This window comes from Salvelinus fontinalis, chromosome 17, assembly GCF_029448725.1.
Source record: "Salvelinus fontinalis isolate EN_2023a chromosome 17, ASM2944872v1, whole genome shotgun sequence".
NCBI classification, from domain to species: domain Eukaryota; kingdom Metazoa; phylum Chordata; class Actinopteri; order Salmoniformes; family Salmonidae; genus Salvelinus; species Salvelinus fontinalis.
Genome location: NC_074681.1, coordinates 11,938,094 through 11,955,237, shown reverse-complemented (window position 1 = coordinate 11,955,237; position 17,144 = coordinate 11,938,094). Strand labels below are relative to the sequence as shown.

Here is a 17,144-nt window from a genome sequence, read left to right as displayed (position 1 = left end):
TTAGTAAAAAAAAGTGTGAACGGAGCCTAAGTAGCCTAAGTGACTCCTTAGCCAGTCGAGAAAAGGTGGCTTAGCCAGACAAAGACTCTGGGAGTATTATCCCTGATGGACTAATGGATATCTTAAAAAAGTAAACTAAACTAAATCAACCAGTAGATCTCTTCCTGTGATGTGGATGTGAGCCTGGGATTAAAGGGAAAGGGATCCTCCTCCATGCTGCTGCTACAGTGACAGTCACTATGCCTCAGCTCTCTTATTGTGTAACTGAGCCATCATCAGTGTGTTCCATGACCACTAGCTAACCACCTCTGCCTCTGCCTGCTTACTGTGGAGGTGGGGGTGTTACATATGGTCAAAGCGGAGTATAGAGTAAACTGATTTCCACATAATTTTTACCAATAAATGCAGCAACCAATCCTGTGAAATGGACCAGTCAGATTTGTGTGAACATCTGGTTACTGTAGACCAAAAAAACTGGACAAAAACACGAACTATGTTATAACATACTTGCAACTCTGAGGTCAGTAAATTACCCAAGTGATTGATTATATTTATCCATCTGTAATTTCAGTAGCAAAATACCTGTCAACAGTCCACTGGCAACAACACAGTGTCAGTCAACACTGTGTTCTGAAGCCAGACACCTACAACCTATGCTTTATATTATATCCTGCCACACAGAGGACAAGGACAGTAGAACTGAAAGATGATGTCATTCACCTCTCTATGTTCCCCTGATTTTTCAACACACGCAGGCAGCTCCCCCCCCCCCCCCCCCCCCCCCGAGACAGAGCAGTGTTATAACCTCCCTGCCTCCCATCCCCAGACAGAGCTGTGTTATAACCTCGCTGCCTCCCATCCCCAGATAGAGCAGTGTTATAACCTCCCTGCCTCCCATCCCCAGACAGAGCAGTGTTATAACCTCCCTGCCTCCCATCCCCAGATAGAGCAGTGTTATAACCTCGCTGCCTCCCATCCCCCAGACAGAGCAGTGTTATAACCTCGCTGACTCCCATCCCCAGATAGAGCAGTGTTATAACGTACATACCTCCCATCCCCAGATAGAGCAGTGTTATAACGTACATACCTCCCATCCCCAGACAGAGCTGTTATAACCTCCCTGCCTCCCATCCCCAGACAGAGCAGTGTTATAACCTACCTACCTCCCGTACCCCAGACAAAGCAGTGTTATAACCTCCCTAACTCCCGTCCCCCCAGATAGAGCAGTATTATAACCTCACTAACTCCCATCCCCCAGACAGAACAGTGTTATAACCTCCCTACCTCCTGTCCCCAGACAGAGCAGTGTTATAACCTCCCTACCTCCTGTCCCCAGACAGAGCAGTGTTATAACCTCCCTACTTCCCGTCCCCCAGACAGAACAGTGTTATAACCTCCCTACCTCCTGTCCCCCAGACAGAGCAGTGTTATAACCTACCTACCTCCCATCCCCCAGACAGAGCAGTGTTATAACCTCCCTACCTCCTATCCACAGACAGAGCAGTGTTATAACCTCCCTACCTCTCGTTCCTGGCAGAATGGGCTGTAAACTACACCAGTCCTATTCATTAATTAATGACCCTACCTGAAGGGGCTGGCTAGTGGCTCGTGGAGCTGTCTACAGGAAGACAGTCTGATGTGTTATAGTGGTGTATGGTGCTCTGTGTTGGGAGGAAGAAGAACAGGGGAGGAGAGGCAGAGGCAGTATACCAGATGAAAGGAGAGAGGACGCCCTCTTTCCTCTTCAGCACTCCTCTCTGACCATCAATCATCCAGGGCCATTGTGGTCCTGTCCAGGGTAGCCTGCAGCGCAACCACACAGCCCAGCCACCCAGCCAGGCAGCCAGAAGAGAGGAGAGGAGAGAGGGGGCAAGGAGCTGTAGCCTTCAGGGAGAAAGGAAAGTGGAAAATAATGGCAGCCAGGGAACAGCCTTCTTCCTGTCCTCCTCTCCAGCCAGTGCTGCTGGGCTTAGGGGCAGCGCTGCTCTCCTTCTGCATCTCCACTGTATTCTCCCAGGTCCCAGACCCAGAGGTAAGAACGTGTTCGTTCATACACATCTTTGTCCACTGGTTGAGGCTCATCATCGGGTTACTGCTTACGGAGGTGTGGGTGTCTGTCACACTCGCTCCCTCCACTGTTTATAGGCTGGTTGCTTGTTTTCATGTGATTAATGAATGGGGCCTGTTCGCTATAGAGCTATAGTGTTGGGCGGCCCCTTAGACAATAGTCAATCTACATGTGTCGTAATGGGATACTTTGTGGTGGCGTTCTTCCTAGAGTAGCATGGCGAATACGGGCCGTTGCAGCATGCACAGACGTAGTGATAGCCATTTGCCGCCATTTGTATTTTCTAAAGCTGGGAGTGATGCTGTAAGCGGCGGAATCAAAAATGAAATACTGTGGCAGGTAGTTGAGAGCACCACGGCAGAATATAGAAGGGAGCTAATGCATTGTTTTGAAATGTGAGACTCCATGTTATACCACATACAGGGTGTTGTACAAAACAAGCAACACAATTCCATGCTAGATCAGAGAATAAACATGAAAGTTCTAGAAATGTTCATCTTGATATAGTGACAACACATGTACTGTTATTGCTGATGGATGCCCAGACGGTTGATCGTGTGAACAATTTCTGTGTTGGTAGTTTGTGGGCGTTAGTGATGAAATCCTCCGATGAGGCAGAGTAGCTTTAATATTCATGTAATTCCCTGACTTTGCTTCAATAGATCCATAGTTTTCTCATAGTTTTCCCAAGGTGGTCGCTCCATGTATTTGTACTTATCGGTCTCTGATATTCAAATGTTGATTTCAGATGATTTTGGTAGAGAGTTTAATAGAGAAGAATAGAGTTTAATAGAGAATAGTTGACAGATCCAGTAGGAAAAGCTGATTCATTAATAAATATAATGAGCCATTTAAAAAAATATTATTGATTGTAATGAAATTGCAATTTGGTGAACAAGGTCAATCATAACCCACTGTGCACAGATGTCATTTCAGCATCTGGTTTTGGTTTTGATTTACATTTGGTTAAGTTGTCAACTAACGTGAATTCACTGTGAAACCAACAAAAAATGTCACCATGTCATTGGATTTAGGTAAAAAATTGGGTGAAAAAAAGACTAAATTCCCTTACGTTGATAACTTTTTTCTAATCCAATTAGTTTTCCATGTTGATTCAATGTTTTGTTCTTAATGTTTTGTATACTCAGTGTATTTTCATTCACTTAGGGGGTAGATTTCATTATGTTCCGAGAGGGATCTAAATAATGGGAAATCTTAGAGGAAAATTATTATCATTTAGATAATAACAAAGAAAGAGAACGAGCATGCACATGACACCTCTCCCAAATGATTTGAATTACAATACCCATGTGATGTATACTAGCTTGAAGAATGGCATCCGGTTCAGTTTGAATATTCTCTCATGTACACTCTTAGAAAAAAGGGTTCCAAAAGGGTTCTTTGCGGAGGGATAGGGTTATTCTACCAAGAACCGTTTTGATCAGAAGAACCCTTTTTGGAAGACAAGGGATTTTTGTAAGGCAAAGGGTTCTACCTAAAACCTTTAATATCATAATAACTATTTTTGGAAGAAAGGGTTCTTTGATGATTCTTTAGAAGAGAAGAAGAATGATTTAGAAGGCATGAAGGGTTATACATAGAACCATATATAATATTTCCCAGCATGCTCTATTGCAGGGAGATTTTCAGAATTGTTTGTTTTACTGTAATATCTGTGTTTTTGCATGTACAGTACATTGATTGGTTGATTGATGAATTGTTTAATTTCATCTGTTAGTAATTGGATTTATTGCACCAGTTACTGAGATGGTTGTTCCAGTTTAGATGATTGAGGTAGTCTCAGTATTCAATCTTCCCTACCCTGGCAGTCATTCTGAATGGGTGGATTCCAATAGGAATTACACATCACTTTATAAGCCAGTATAATGTGACTTGTAGGCCTGATGTGGCCTGTAAACCAGGAGATTTCTAACACTACTGTGTTAGGGTAAAACTAGGCCATCAAAGAAAGGCCTTATGATGTACAGTTTGTAATATATTGTTATAACTAATTACATTTTTAAGGCTAATAAGGCTGGTGGAACCGTTCACAGAGGGTTCTAGGAAAAACCCTCCTAAGATAAAAGGGTTCTCGGTAGAACCCTTCATTGAGGATACTGGGGATTCTTTGAAGAACCCTACATAGAGGGTTCTAGATAGAACCCTCTGCAAAGGTTCTACCCAGCACCAAAAAGGGTTCCCCAATGGGGACAAACCAAAGAACCCTGTATGGTTCTACTTAGAAAAAAATATGCTAAGAGTGTGTTCATTTTATGGCATAAATTCAGAATTATCTCAACTAAGCCTTTCCTGAATCAGGTTTGACATCAAAAATTCGACAACCATAGCAACTGCAAGCTGCAGCCAGAGTCAACTCTCCCACTGGATCGGAGTTGTCTCAATATGTTTACCTAAGCTATCTGGCTCATCTACTAATCACACCACATCAAATAGGAGAGCGAGAAAGACATTTTAGCATTACATAATCATGTTGAAATACCATGAATTCACTACTTTGAATTAAGGGCAGCAGAGTTACAATCTGTTTCCCCATCCTAAAGTGGCATTACACTCTGGAGTAAAGTCATGACAAGCTACAAACAATTTTCATCAAAAATCCATTATTAATTTTTGTTTTGGCAACAGGCTGGTGGCCTTGGCAGTTAGAACACATACTCATACGGTACGCTGCTGATATTTGGAGATTGGCTGAGAAGTCAGACAAGGTTAGGCCCATGACATCTCGTTAACATGCTGACTCACCAAAGCCAATCAGCTCTAACACGCAGCTTCCAACTGAACACGCAGCTTCCAACTGAGGCCAAACAACAATAAGACCCTGGCTGAGTGTGAAATGGAACCATATTCCCTGTACAACGCCCTAGGGCCCTGGTCAAAAGTAATACACTACGTAGGGAATAGATAGGCTTTGGTCTAAGGTAGTGCACTGTATTATGGGGAATCGGGTGCCATTTCGGACGCACCCCTGTCTGTCACACTGAGATGAGACACAATATGGCAATAATACTGAGAAAAATTACAACATAACAATTCAAAGAATTACAATTCTCTTACAAAATATAATTTCCTACATATGATTTTATTTGTTGGTCAATCCACCAATGACTAAACAACACATCTACATAAATAACAATGGCTTCAAGATGTACAGAAATCTATGTTTTGATAATGTCATAGTTGTACATTGTTCCCATCCTGTTTATTGACTGTTAGATTACATTTCACCCAAAGGAGGCTGGTGAGGGTAGGAGAAAGGAGGCTGGTGAGGAGAGGATGACTCATAATAATTAATGGAATGGAGTGAATGAATTGAATGGTATCAAGCCCATGGAAACCAGGTGTTTGATGTGTTTGAGACCATTACATTCATTCTGTTCCAGCAATTAATATGAGCCTGTCCTCTCCATATAAAGTGCTACCAGCCACCACTGAAATTTGCACCGTTGGTCAAATGTAATATTCCATCCTGGTCATTATTGGAAAAGCCCAGCTACTTCACAACCTCCCTGTCAAGTTTAATCCCCAAAAGGTTTTTTGCTGAAAGGATATTATTCTACCTTTTATTATTATTATAATTTTTCTAATTTCATGTTTATTTAACCAAGTTGGCCAGTTAAGAACAAGTTCTCATTTACAACTGCGACCTGGCCAAGATAAAGCAAAGCAGTGCGACAAAAACAACAACACAAAGTCACACATGGAATAAACAAACGTACAGTCAATAACACAATAGAAAAAAGCATATATACAGTGTGTGCAAATGGCGTGAGGAGGTAAGGCAATAAATAGGCCATACTAGCGAAGTAATTACAATTTAGCAAATGAACACCAGAGTGATAAATGTGCAGATGATGATGTGCAAGTAGAAATACTGGTATGCAAAAGAGCAGAAAAGTAAATAAAAACAATATTGGGATGAGGTAGGTAGATTGGATGGGCTATTTACAGATGGACTGTGTACAGCTGCAGCGATCGGTTAGCTGCTCAGCTGATGCTTAAAGCTAGTGAGTGAGATATAAGTCTCCAACTTCAGCGATTTTTGCAATTCGTTACAGTCATTGGCAGCAGAGAACTGGAAGGAAAGGCAGCCAAAGGAGGTGTTGGCTTTGGGGATGACCAGTGAGATATAGCTGCTGGTGCGCGTGCTACGTGTGGTTGTTGTTATGGTGTCCAGTGAGCTGAGATAAGGCAGATCTTTACCTAGCAAAGACTTATAGATGACCTGGAGCCAGTGGGTCTGGCGGCGAATATGTAGTGAGGGCCAGCCGACGAGAGCATACAGGTTGCAGTGGTGGGTGGTATATTGGGCTTTGTTGACAAAACGGATGGCGCTGTGATATGCATCCAGCTTGCTGAGTAGAGTGTTGGAGGCTATTTTGTAAATGACATCGCCGAAGTCGAGGATCGGTAGGATAGTCAGTTTTACGAAAGTATGTTTGGCAGCGTGAATGAAGGAAGCTTTGTTGTGAAATAGGAAGCGGATTCTAGATTTTATTTTAGATTGGAGATGTTTAATATGAGTCTGGTAGGAGAGTTTACAGTCTAACCAGACACCTAGGTATTTGTAGTTGTCTACATATTCTAAGTCAGAACCGTCCAGAGTAGTGATGCTAGACGGGCGGGCAGGTGTGGGCAGTGATCGGTTGAAAAGCATGCATTTGGTTTTACAAGCGTTTAAGAGCAGTTGGAGGCCACAGAATGAGTGTTGTATGGCATTGAAGCTTGTTTGGAGGTTTGTTAACACAGTTTCCAAGGAAGGGCCAGATGTATACAGAATGGTGTCGTCTGCGTAGAGGTGGATCAGGGAATCACCTGCAGCAAGAGCAACATCATTGATATATACAGAGAAAAGAGTCGGCCCGACAATTAAACCCTGTGGTACCTCCATAGAGACTGCCAGAGGTCGGGACAACAGGCCCTCCAATTTGACACACTGAACTCTATCTGAGAAGTAGTTGGTGAACCAGGCGAGAGAGTCATTTGAGAAACCAAGGCTGTTGACTATGCCGATAAGATTACGGTGATTGACAGAGTCAAAAGCCTTGGCCAGGTCGATAAAGACGGCTGCACAGTACTGTCTTTTATCGAATGGCGGTTATGATATCGTTTCGGACCTTGAGCGTGGCTGAGGTGCACCCGTGACCAGCTCGGAAACCGGATTGAACAGCGGAGAAGGTACGGTGGGATTCGAAATGGTCAGTGATCTGTTTGTTAACTTGGCTTTCAAAGACTGTAGAAAGGCAGGGCAGGATGGATATAAGACTATAACAGTTTGGGTCTAGAGTGTCACCCCCTTTGAAGAGGGGGATGACCGCGGCAGCTTTCCTATCTTTAGGGATCTCGGACGATACGAAAGAGAGGTTGAACAGGCTGGTAATAGGGGTTGCAACAATGGTGGCGGATAATTTTAGAAAGAGAGTGTCCAGATTATCTAGACCAGCTGATTTGTACGGGTCCAGGTTTTGCAGCTCTTTCAGAACATGTACTATCTGGATTTGGGTGAAGGAGAACCTGGGGAGGCTTGGGCAAGTAGCTGCGGGGGGTGCGGAGCTGTTGGTCGGGATTGGGCTAGCCAGGAGGAAAGCATGGCCAGCCGTAGAGAAATGCTTATTGAAATTCTCGATTATTGTGGCTTTATCGGTGGTGACAGTGCTTCCTATCCTCAGTGCAGTGGGCAGCTGGGAGGAGGTGCTCTTATGAATGTTTCTAATATTGCGCTCTGAATTTTTTTAAACTATGTAATTTTTCACATGAAAGTCCCATTTGCTTGACAGTCATCTGAAGTAAGTGTTTTGGCTTTTTCCCAGATGTATTGTTCCATAAACCGTCTTCCCATTTCAGTGTGAGATTAGATTATTTACAATGGCAGAAAACATAATAAGTGTCCGTGTCCTGACCCATCATGTATTGATCAGTAGACATGAACTTTGGGGCTAGATTAAACCAATGATTTGTATACACACTAGTTGACTGATAGGGGGCGCTGTGTTGAAACCACCGTGCCTCGATCTTGGCACTCCCCCACCATTGTAAAAAAATATTTTGGAAAAAATAGAACTGCATTTATTAATGTATGCATTCGTTTTTGCCACATTTATTGTAGGGGGTGCGTACTGGCGGCAGAGAAGTTAGGCGCAGGAGAGCAAAAAAACTGATTTACAACGGCGCAGTTTAATAAAAAAACCCACCGTAAACAGAACAATAAATCAATGGGTAAACAAAACCCGTTACACACCAGCATAACGTGCAAAAGTACTACAAATAAACAATTCCGGACAAGGACATAGGGGGGAACAGAGGGTTAAATACACAACATGTAATGATGGAATTGAAACCAGGTGTGTGGGAAGACAAGACAAAACAAATGGAAAATGAAAGGTGGATCGACGATGGCTAGAAGACCGGTGACGTCGACCGCCAAACGCCTCCCGAACAAGGAGAGGGACAGACTTCGGCGAAAGTCGTGACATTTATTCCATTACAGACACCTTAATGCATACTTTTAAATTGCTTTATTTGAGATAAGCATAAAAAAATGCAGAAATATTTTTTTCCCTTAAAGTACATATATTCTTTTTGATTACTAACGTTACTGTCCCCACTACAACAACAAAAAACAAAAAAACATGTAATACTGTAGAATTACATTCATTCCTATGGAGGACTGCTCCTACAGGGGAGTGCCAATATGGCCGACCGGTGGCTTCAAAGCCTCTCAAAAGCCAATACATAGCATCAGCAATCCAGGGTTTATATATAGTGCATTCGGAAAGTCTTCAGACCCCTTCCCTTTTTCCACATTTTTCTACATTACACCGTTATTTTAAAATTGATTAAATTAAACATGTTCCTCATCAATCTAGAAACAATACCCAATAATGACAAAGCGAAAACAGGTTTCTATACATTTCTGCAAAGGTATAAAAAAAAACGTATTTATTCAGACCATTTGTTATGAGACTTGAAACTGAGCTCGGGTGCATCCGGTTTCCATTGATCATCCTTGAGATGTTTCAACAACTTGATTGGAGTCCACCTGTGGTAAATTCAATTGATTGAACATGATTTGGAAAGGCACACACTTGTCTATATAAGGTCCCACAGTTGACAGTGCATGTCAGAGCAAAAACCAAGCCATGAGGTCGAAGGAATTGTCCGTAGAGCTCCGAGACAGGATTGTGTCGAGGCACAGATCTGGAAAAGGGTACCAAAGCATTTCTGAAGCATTGAAGGTCCCCAAGAACACAGTGGCCTCCATTATTCTTAAATGGAAGAAGTTGGGAACCACACGACTCTTCCTTGAGCTGGCCACCCGGCAAAAACTGAACAATCGGGGAGAAGGGACTTGGTCAGGGAGGTGACCAAGAACCCGATGGTCACTCTGATAAAGCTTCAGAGTTCCTCTGTGGAGATGGGAGAACCATCGATAAGGACAACCATCTCTGCAGCACTCCACCAATCAGGCCTTTATGGTAGAGTGCCCAGACAGAAGCCATGAGAAATAAGATTCTCTAGTCTGATTTCACTAAGATTGAACTCTTTGGCCTGAATGCCATGTGTCACGTCTGGAGGAAACCTGGCACAATCCCTACAGTTAAGTATGCTGGTGGCAGCATCATGATGTGGGGATGTTTTTCAGCAGAAGTTACTGGGAGATGAATCAGGATCAAGGGAAAGATGAGCAGGCCAAAGTACAGAGAGATCCTTGATGAAACCCTGCTCCTTAGCTCTCAGGACCTCAAACTGGGGCGAAGGTTCACCTTCCAACAGGACAACGACCCTAAGCACACAGCCAAGACAACGTAGGAGTGTCTTCGGGACAAGTCTCTGAATATTCTTGAGTGGTCCAGCCAGAGCCCGGTCTTGAACCCGATCGAACATCTCTGGAGAGACCTTAAAATATCCGTGCAGCGAAGCTCCCCATCCAACCTGACAGATCTTGAGAGGATCTGCAGAGAAGAATGGGAGAAACTCCCCAAATACAGGTGTGCCAAGCTATAGCGTCGTACCCAAGAAGACTCGAAGCTGTAATCGCTGCCAACAGTGCTTCAACAAAGTACTGAGTAAAGGGTCTGAATATTTATATATTATTATTTATTTTTTTGCACAAGTTTCTAAAATTCTGTTTTTGTTTGTCATTTTGGGGTATTGTGTGTAGATTGATGAGTAAAACAACTATTTAATCCATTTCAGAATAAGGTTGTAATGTAACAAAATGTTGAAAAGGTAAGGGGTCTTAATACTTTCCAAAAGCACTGTACATAATGGGATGTAACCCATCGCTTCTTGTTCAATTAAACCAAGCATGTCAATACTGGAGCACCAGGAAGAATACCTCACTGACTGTGGTGTGGTAGAGGAATAAGACCCGTAGTGTGAGTGTGTGTGTGCGTGTATATGTTGTAGGGTGATGGCTCACATTGCCCGCAGAACACCATGCAGCACGGTATAGATTTCCAACACCTTCCTGAATGAACTGCAATCACAGCATACAGTTCTTTTCATAACCGCTATTCACATAAAGGGATAGTTCACACAAATTCACACAAGTTCACATAATACACATTTGTTTGCTTGTAAGCAGTCTATGAGCATGCTTTGGTTGTATTTCTCTGGCACTGTTTGTTTGTTAGACTGGTTACAGGGTATAAACTAAACCAACATGTCATTTTGTAGTTTGGTGAACTATCCTTTTAACAAACATTTCAGACACTACAGATCATTAAAGGCTCATCAACAGGGCTTTGAATTAATCATAATGATGACTGTATTAATAAAACAGCATAACCTCTGTAGCCTAATTGTGATGTCAACGAAATGGACTAGATCTAAGAGGGGTTGGCATATCTTTCTTGATTCATGTCTGTCTGCTAGCGCTGAATTTCCCCATTTTCTCAAGACCTATCTGAAATAAAAACAAGTGTTGAAATGTGAATACTCAGACTACCACTATAACCTTCAACACTTTAGAGACTCTTTTTAGTCAGCAAAAAACATGCTTCCAATCATATTAGATCAATATCTCAAAAACAATATCTTAAGATTGTTGTCACACTAAAGAAGGAGCATGTTCAGTTTAAAAGTGCCATTTTCCTCTCCACGAAACAAACAGTGTTTGGATCCCTCTAATTAGGGAGAGAGTGCTTAATGTTTTCTTCCATTCACTCTTTGTGCCAAGATGTGTGATTCATTCTCCTCCATCAGTGCCATTCACTCAGTGAGGCAATTATTTTGTTTTCATTGTGTTCTTACAGTATTTCTCAGCATTCGGTAGCTTTCCAGGGCCTTATTTCCAACTTGAGTTTTCTGCAAAAGTTGGGTTAAGTCAACATAATATAACAAATTGGTGGGAAAAAATGACTTAATACAGATTCTAGTGTTCGAAGTGATTGTGCATGACACGACAAACATAATGTTGTTCTTTGTCTATTGCTTGCTGTCTATTGTTGCTTGTTGTTCAATGCTCTTGTTTTGTTTTTTTCCATTTTTCTTATTCAGATAGTCATCTTTCTATTTCTGTGAAAGGTGGTTGAGATTAAACCCATTGTTCTCCATTTTTGAGGCAATTTGTGAGGCAGAGTAGATTTCTTTTAGGCTTGAGCTGGTAGCTCTCACAAGTGGCCTAAGGTTGATTGAGATATTCAGAATATGAAGGGGTCATGAGGGGTCACACCAGACTGGCATGTTCCACATTCTGCATGATCTACTAAATCCTCTTTTTGAGGGTTTTATTCCAAGCCTATCTTCCCTGTTGTTTTCTCCGTAAACACACAGTGACATAAACTTCCCGCTGGGCACAGACGTCAATTCAATGTCTATTCCATGTTGGTTCAACATCATTTCATAGAAAATTCAACCAGTGTGTGCCCAGTGGGTTGTCTTTTCCAATTCTGTATTTCCTCCAGTTGTCTTTCCGCCATGTCTCTTCAGAAACTGAAAGGAAGCGGAAACTATTTTTCTCTCAATCAGATTGATATTTGCTTCCATTGCGGTATTTTTCCAATTTGCGTTAGACTAATTTCTATGAAGATTCTCAAACTGCATCGTGATTTGAAGAGTACCTGTCTTGATTACACAATAAGTAACTAATGCAAATTTTGACTCTTTTTCCTCAGCTTTTACCGACAGATCCCCCAAAGAAGCCAGACCCAGTCACTTCAGAAACAGTCGTGTTCTGGGGACTGCGGTTATGGCAGGTTATTGGCATCTTCTCTATGTTTATTCTAGCAGTCAGTAAGTATTTCTCTAAACCTGTCATAATCGTGTGCCAGACTCATTCAAGATGATTTATGAGATCAGAATATTCACACACATTCACTTGAGTATCTATCAATCTCACATCAATTCTCCCTTCCAATTCTATTTACATAAATCACATTAATACAATTCATGTCACGCCCTGGCCTTTTTCTTTTCTTTTTTTTTTTTTAGGGGTGGATCAGCTTAATATTGCGGAAAGAATGTTGCTTCCAATGTAATTGTCTGCATCATTTCCAATCCCCCATATTTTTTGGGGTAAATATATATATCCATACACGTATGCATACATATTCACATATATACATACACATACCTATATAGACACACATACTTTTTTAAAGAGTATACCTTTATTATTATTACCCGCAAACCCTACCACCGATCCCCCAATTGGAGTAAACTGATAAACATTTCTGTTTTTACTTTCAATTTATACATCTTATACACACTTTACAGACACAGTCTACTTTATAATAGTTCTCTCTTGTTTGTTCTTAGTCCTTCCTCTATTTCTGTTGTCCATACAGTTTGATTTCCACTTGTAACTGTGCTATTTCACAAAAGCTCCGCACCTATACACATTTCACAGATCCCGTATGCCCTACATTGTTTATCTTGTTATTAGTCCCACCCTTCAGCTCCACTCAACCCTTCCCATCTATCTTCCAACATCATCCATTTCGGATTTTTATTTGCCATATATTTTTCAACTGTGCTGTGATGCTTCACAAAAGATTTGAATCTTCCTATTCTCATAGCTTCCACGGATTGTAAATTAAAAATAAACATTTTTGCTAAAATAATTATTATATTATTGATTGATTGACTATGGCTTTTCAAATCCCCCAGTATTGCTATCTGTAGTGTTAGTTCTACGCAAATGTTGCAATTCTTCAGCCATTTCTGGACCTGTGACCAAAAACGAGCTACATACGGACAATACCAAAATAAATGATCTAATGACTCTGCCTCCTCACAGCAGAATCTGCAGAGCTGGGAAGATTGTATCCCCCATATATATAACATTCTATTAGTTGCAAGAATTTTGTACGGTAATTTAAATTGAAAAATTCGAAGTTTTGAATCCGGCGTTGTTTTGCGTATCAATTCATAAACCATGTGCCATGGAATGGGTACATCGAAAATCTCTTCCCAACTATTTTGCAATTTATATGGCACAGCTGTCAGTTTTTTGGTCCTTAAATTAAATTGGTATATGTTTTTATTTATCACACTTTTCTTTAACCATTTATGTTCTTTAATATAGGGCCGACATACAAGTTCCTTACTTTTTCCCCCTTCTACTTGCCTCTTCCATTTTTGTGGTAATGCTGCAATTAATTGGTTGTAATTTTGGGTAGAGCAGACATTTCCATATGTCTGTGTTAGCTGCATGTGTGACATTACTCCACCAGTCCTATTTATGATATCATTCACAAAAATTACACCTTTTTTAAACATTTCTTCGATAAATACAGTTTTTTTTATCAATTACTATATTTGAATTTAACCACAATATTTGTTGTACTATTTGTTCCGTCCTTTCAGGTGGATTAAACTGAAATTGCAACCAACTTTCTAAGGCTTGTTTAAAAATAAAGATATTTTGGAGATTATTTCCTTTTCAAACAACCGAAAGTGAGCAGGTGTAATCTGAATAAAGGGAAAAAGGCCCTTCTTGAACATAGGATGAGACATTCGTACCAATCTACAAGAGAACCAGTTTGGATTTAAGTATAACTTTTGTATGACTGATGCCTTTACTGAGAGGTCTAATGCTTTAATATTTAATAATTTCTGCCCTCCGAATTCATATTCGTTATATAAATAGGACCTTTTAATTTTATCTGGCTTGCCGTTCCAAATCAAATTGAATATTTTTTGTTCATATAATTTAAAAAGCAGGTCACTAGGTGTAGGCAAAACCATAAGCAAATAGGGAAACTGGGATATGATTAAAGAGTTAATCAGGGTGATTTTCCCACAAATAGACAGGTATTTTCCTTTCCATGGTAGCAAGATCTTATCTATTTTTGCTAACTTTCTATAAAAATTTATTGGAGTGAGATCATTTCTTTCTTTTGGGATTTGTATACCGAGTATGTCCACATCTCCGTCAGACCATTTAATTGGTAAACTACATGGCAATGCACGCCCTGGCCTTAGTTATCTTTGTTCTCTTTATTATTTTGGTTAGGTCAGGGTGTGACGAGGGTGGTTTGTGTGTTTTTGTCTCGTCTAGGGTGTTTGTACTGTCTAGTTTTTTTTTGTAGATTTATGGGGTTGTGTTCATTATAGGTGTTTATGTAAGTCTATGGTTCCCTAGATTGGTTCTCAATTAGAGGCAGGTGTTTATCGTTGTCTCTGATTGGGAACCATATTTAGGCAGCCATGTTCTTTGGGTATTTTGTGGGTGATTGTTTCCTGTGTCAGTGTTGTGCCTCAAGGGACTGTTTTGGTTTGTTCACGTTTATTGTTTTTGTATATGTGTTCATGTTCAGTTTTTCCCTATTAAACATGGACACCTACCACGCTGCGTATTGGTCCGATCCTTGCTACACCTCTTCAGAGGAAGAAGAGGACGACAGCCGTTACAATTAATGTATTAATCAGTCAGTTAGTCAGTTAGTAGTTAGTCAGTCAGTAGTCAGTCAGTCAGTTAGCTAGTTAGTCAGTCAGCCTGTTAGTTAGTCAGCCAGTTAGCTAGTCCATTAGTTAGCCCATCAGTTAGTTAGTAAGTTAGTTAGTCAGTCAGTCAGCCAGTCAATCATTTAGTCATTCAGTCAGTTAGTTAGTCCATCAGTTAGTTAGGCAGTTAGTTAGTTAGTTAGTCCATCAGTTAGTCAATGTCAGTCAGTCAGTCAGTTGGTCAGTCAGTCAGTCAGTCTGCAGTTAGTCAGTCAGTCAGTCAGTTAGTCCGTCAGTTAGTCAATGTCGGTCAGTCAGTCGGTCAGTCAGCCAGTCAGTCAAGTAGTCAGTTAGTTAGTCAGTCTGCAGTTAGTTAGTCAGTCAGACAGTCAGTCAGTGAATTAGTCAGTCAGTCAGTCAATCATTCAGTCAGTCAGTCAGTTAGTCAGTTAATCAGTCAGTCAGTCAGTTAGTCAGTCAGTCAGTCAGTCAGTTAGTTAGTCAGTCTGCAGTTAGTTAGTCAGTCAGACAGTCAGTCAGTGAATTAGTCAGTCAGTCAGTCAGTCAATCATTCAGTCAGTCAGTCAGTTAGTCAGTTAATCAGTCAGTCAGTCAGTTAGTCAGTCAGTCAGTCAGTCAGTTAGTTAGTCAGTCTGCAGTTAGTTAGTCAGTCAGACAGTCAGTCAGTCAGTCAGTCAGTTAGTCAGTTAGTTAGTCAGTCTGCAGTTAGTTAGTCAGTCAGACAGTCAGTCAGTGAATTAGTCAGTCAGTCAGTCAATCATTCAGTCAGTTAGTCAGTCAGTCAGTCAATTAGTCAGTTAGTTAGTCATTCATTTAGTCAGCCAGTCAGTCAGTCAGTAAGTCAGTCAGTCAGTCAGTCAGTCAGCCAGTCAGTGAATTAGTCAGTAAGTCAGTCAGTTAGTTAGTCAGTTAGTCAATCAGTCAGTCTGTCAATTAGTCAGTCAGTCAGTCAGTCATTTAGTCAGTCAGTCAGTCAGTTAGTTAGCCAGTCAGTCAATTAGTCAGTCAGTCAGTCAGTTAGTCAGTCAGTCAATTAAGCCACAATGCCACAGCTCAGCTACAGTGGGTATCATAAGTATCCACACCCCTTTTCAAATTTTGTTGCATTACAAAGTGGGATTGAAAAATTAAATGATAGGGTTTGAATGATTTTCTAAGGACTACTCTTTCCTCTGTCCCCCATACGAACAACTTGTTGAAAGTCGCATGAAGAAAGGCATTGAAAGTTAAAAGATGGGTAACAATAACAAATAACACATTGAATATACTCCTGCTTCCTGTTTACAAACAAAAGCTCAAACAGGAAGTACCTGTGATGCGCTCCATAGAGAAATGGTCCTCCAAAGCGGAGGCTATGCTGCAGGACTGCTTTGCTAGCGCTGATTTGAATTTGTTCTGGGACTCCGTCGATAGCGTCGACGAGCTAACCACCTCCAGCTTCATCAGCAAATGTATCGCCAATGTTGTCCTCACAGTAAAGGTTCACTGCTTCCCCAATCAAAAGCCCTGGATTAACACAGAGGCATGTGATAAGTTTAAGGACAGAACTACTGCACACAGGGCCATCTCAGCCAACCCAGAGGCTATGGCTGAGGACACGAACGCGTACAAGAAGTCCCGCTACGACCTCTGCAGAGCCATCAAACAGGCAGAAGGACAATACAGGAACAAGGTGGAATCTGATTACACCGGCTCCAACACTCGACGGATATGGCAAGGGCTACAGTCAATTACGGATTACAAAGGAAGACATAGCCGTGATCTTCCCAACAATGTTTCTCTACCAGACGAACTCAATACATTTTATGCACGCTTCAACAAAAAACAACACCAAGTCTCTTCTCCCTCAGAAGGCTGCAACTATTTGGCATGGCCCCAAAGATCCTCAGGAAGTTTTACAGCTGCACCATCAAGAGCATCCTGACTGGTTGTATTACCATCTGGTATGGCAACTGCACCGCCCTCAACAGGATGGCCCTACAGAGGGTGATGCGGACAGCCCAGCGCATCACTGGGGGTGATCCCCAAGCCATCCAGGACGTAAATGCCAGACAGTGTCTGAGAAAGGCTCAAAGAATTGCCAAACACTCCAGCCACCCAAAACATTGACTGTTCTCCATACTCCATAGCATCAATGCTCAGAACA

At 41.4% G+C, this 17,144-nt stretch overlaps 1 protein-coding gene across 2 annotated transcripts in view; it reads left to right on the top strand.

The window, feature by feature from the left end:
- Positions 1–1,599: 1,599 nt before the first annotated feature.
- The window catches only part of LOC129813696 (transmembrane inner ear expressed protein-like), a 48,860-nt gene continuing 33,315 nt past the window's right edge, over positions 1,600–17,144 (top strand). Inside the window, exons 1-2 of one of the 2 annotated variants that reach the window (XM_055866120.1) lie at positions 1,600–2,032; positions 12,205–12,322. In XM_055866120.1, coding sequence (XP_055722095.1) covers positions 1,913–2,032; positions 12,205–12,322 — 238 coding nt within the window. In that variant the 5' untranslated portion in view covers positions 1,600–1,912. The remainder of the gene's footprint in view (positions 2,033–12,204; positions 12,323–17,144) is intronic. The other variant, XM_055866121.1, reaches the window with a different exon arrangement.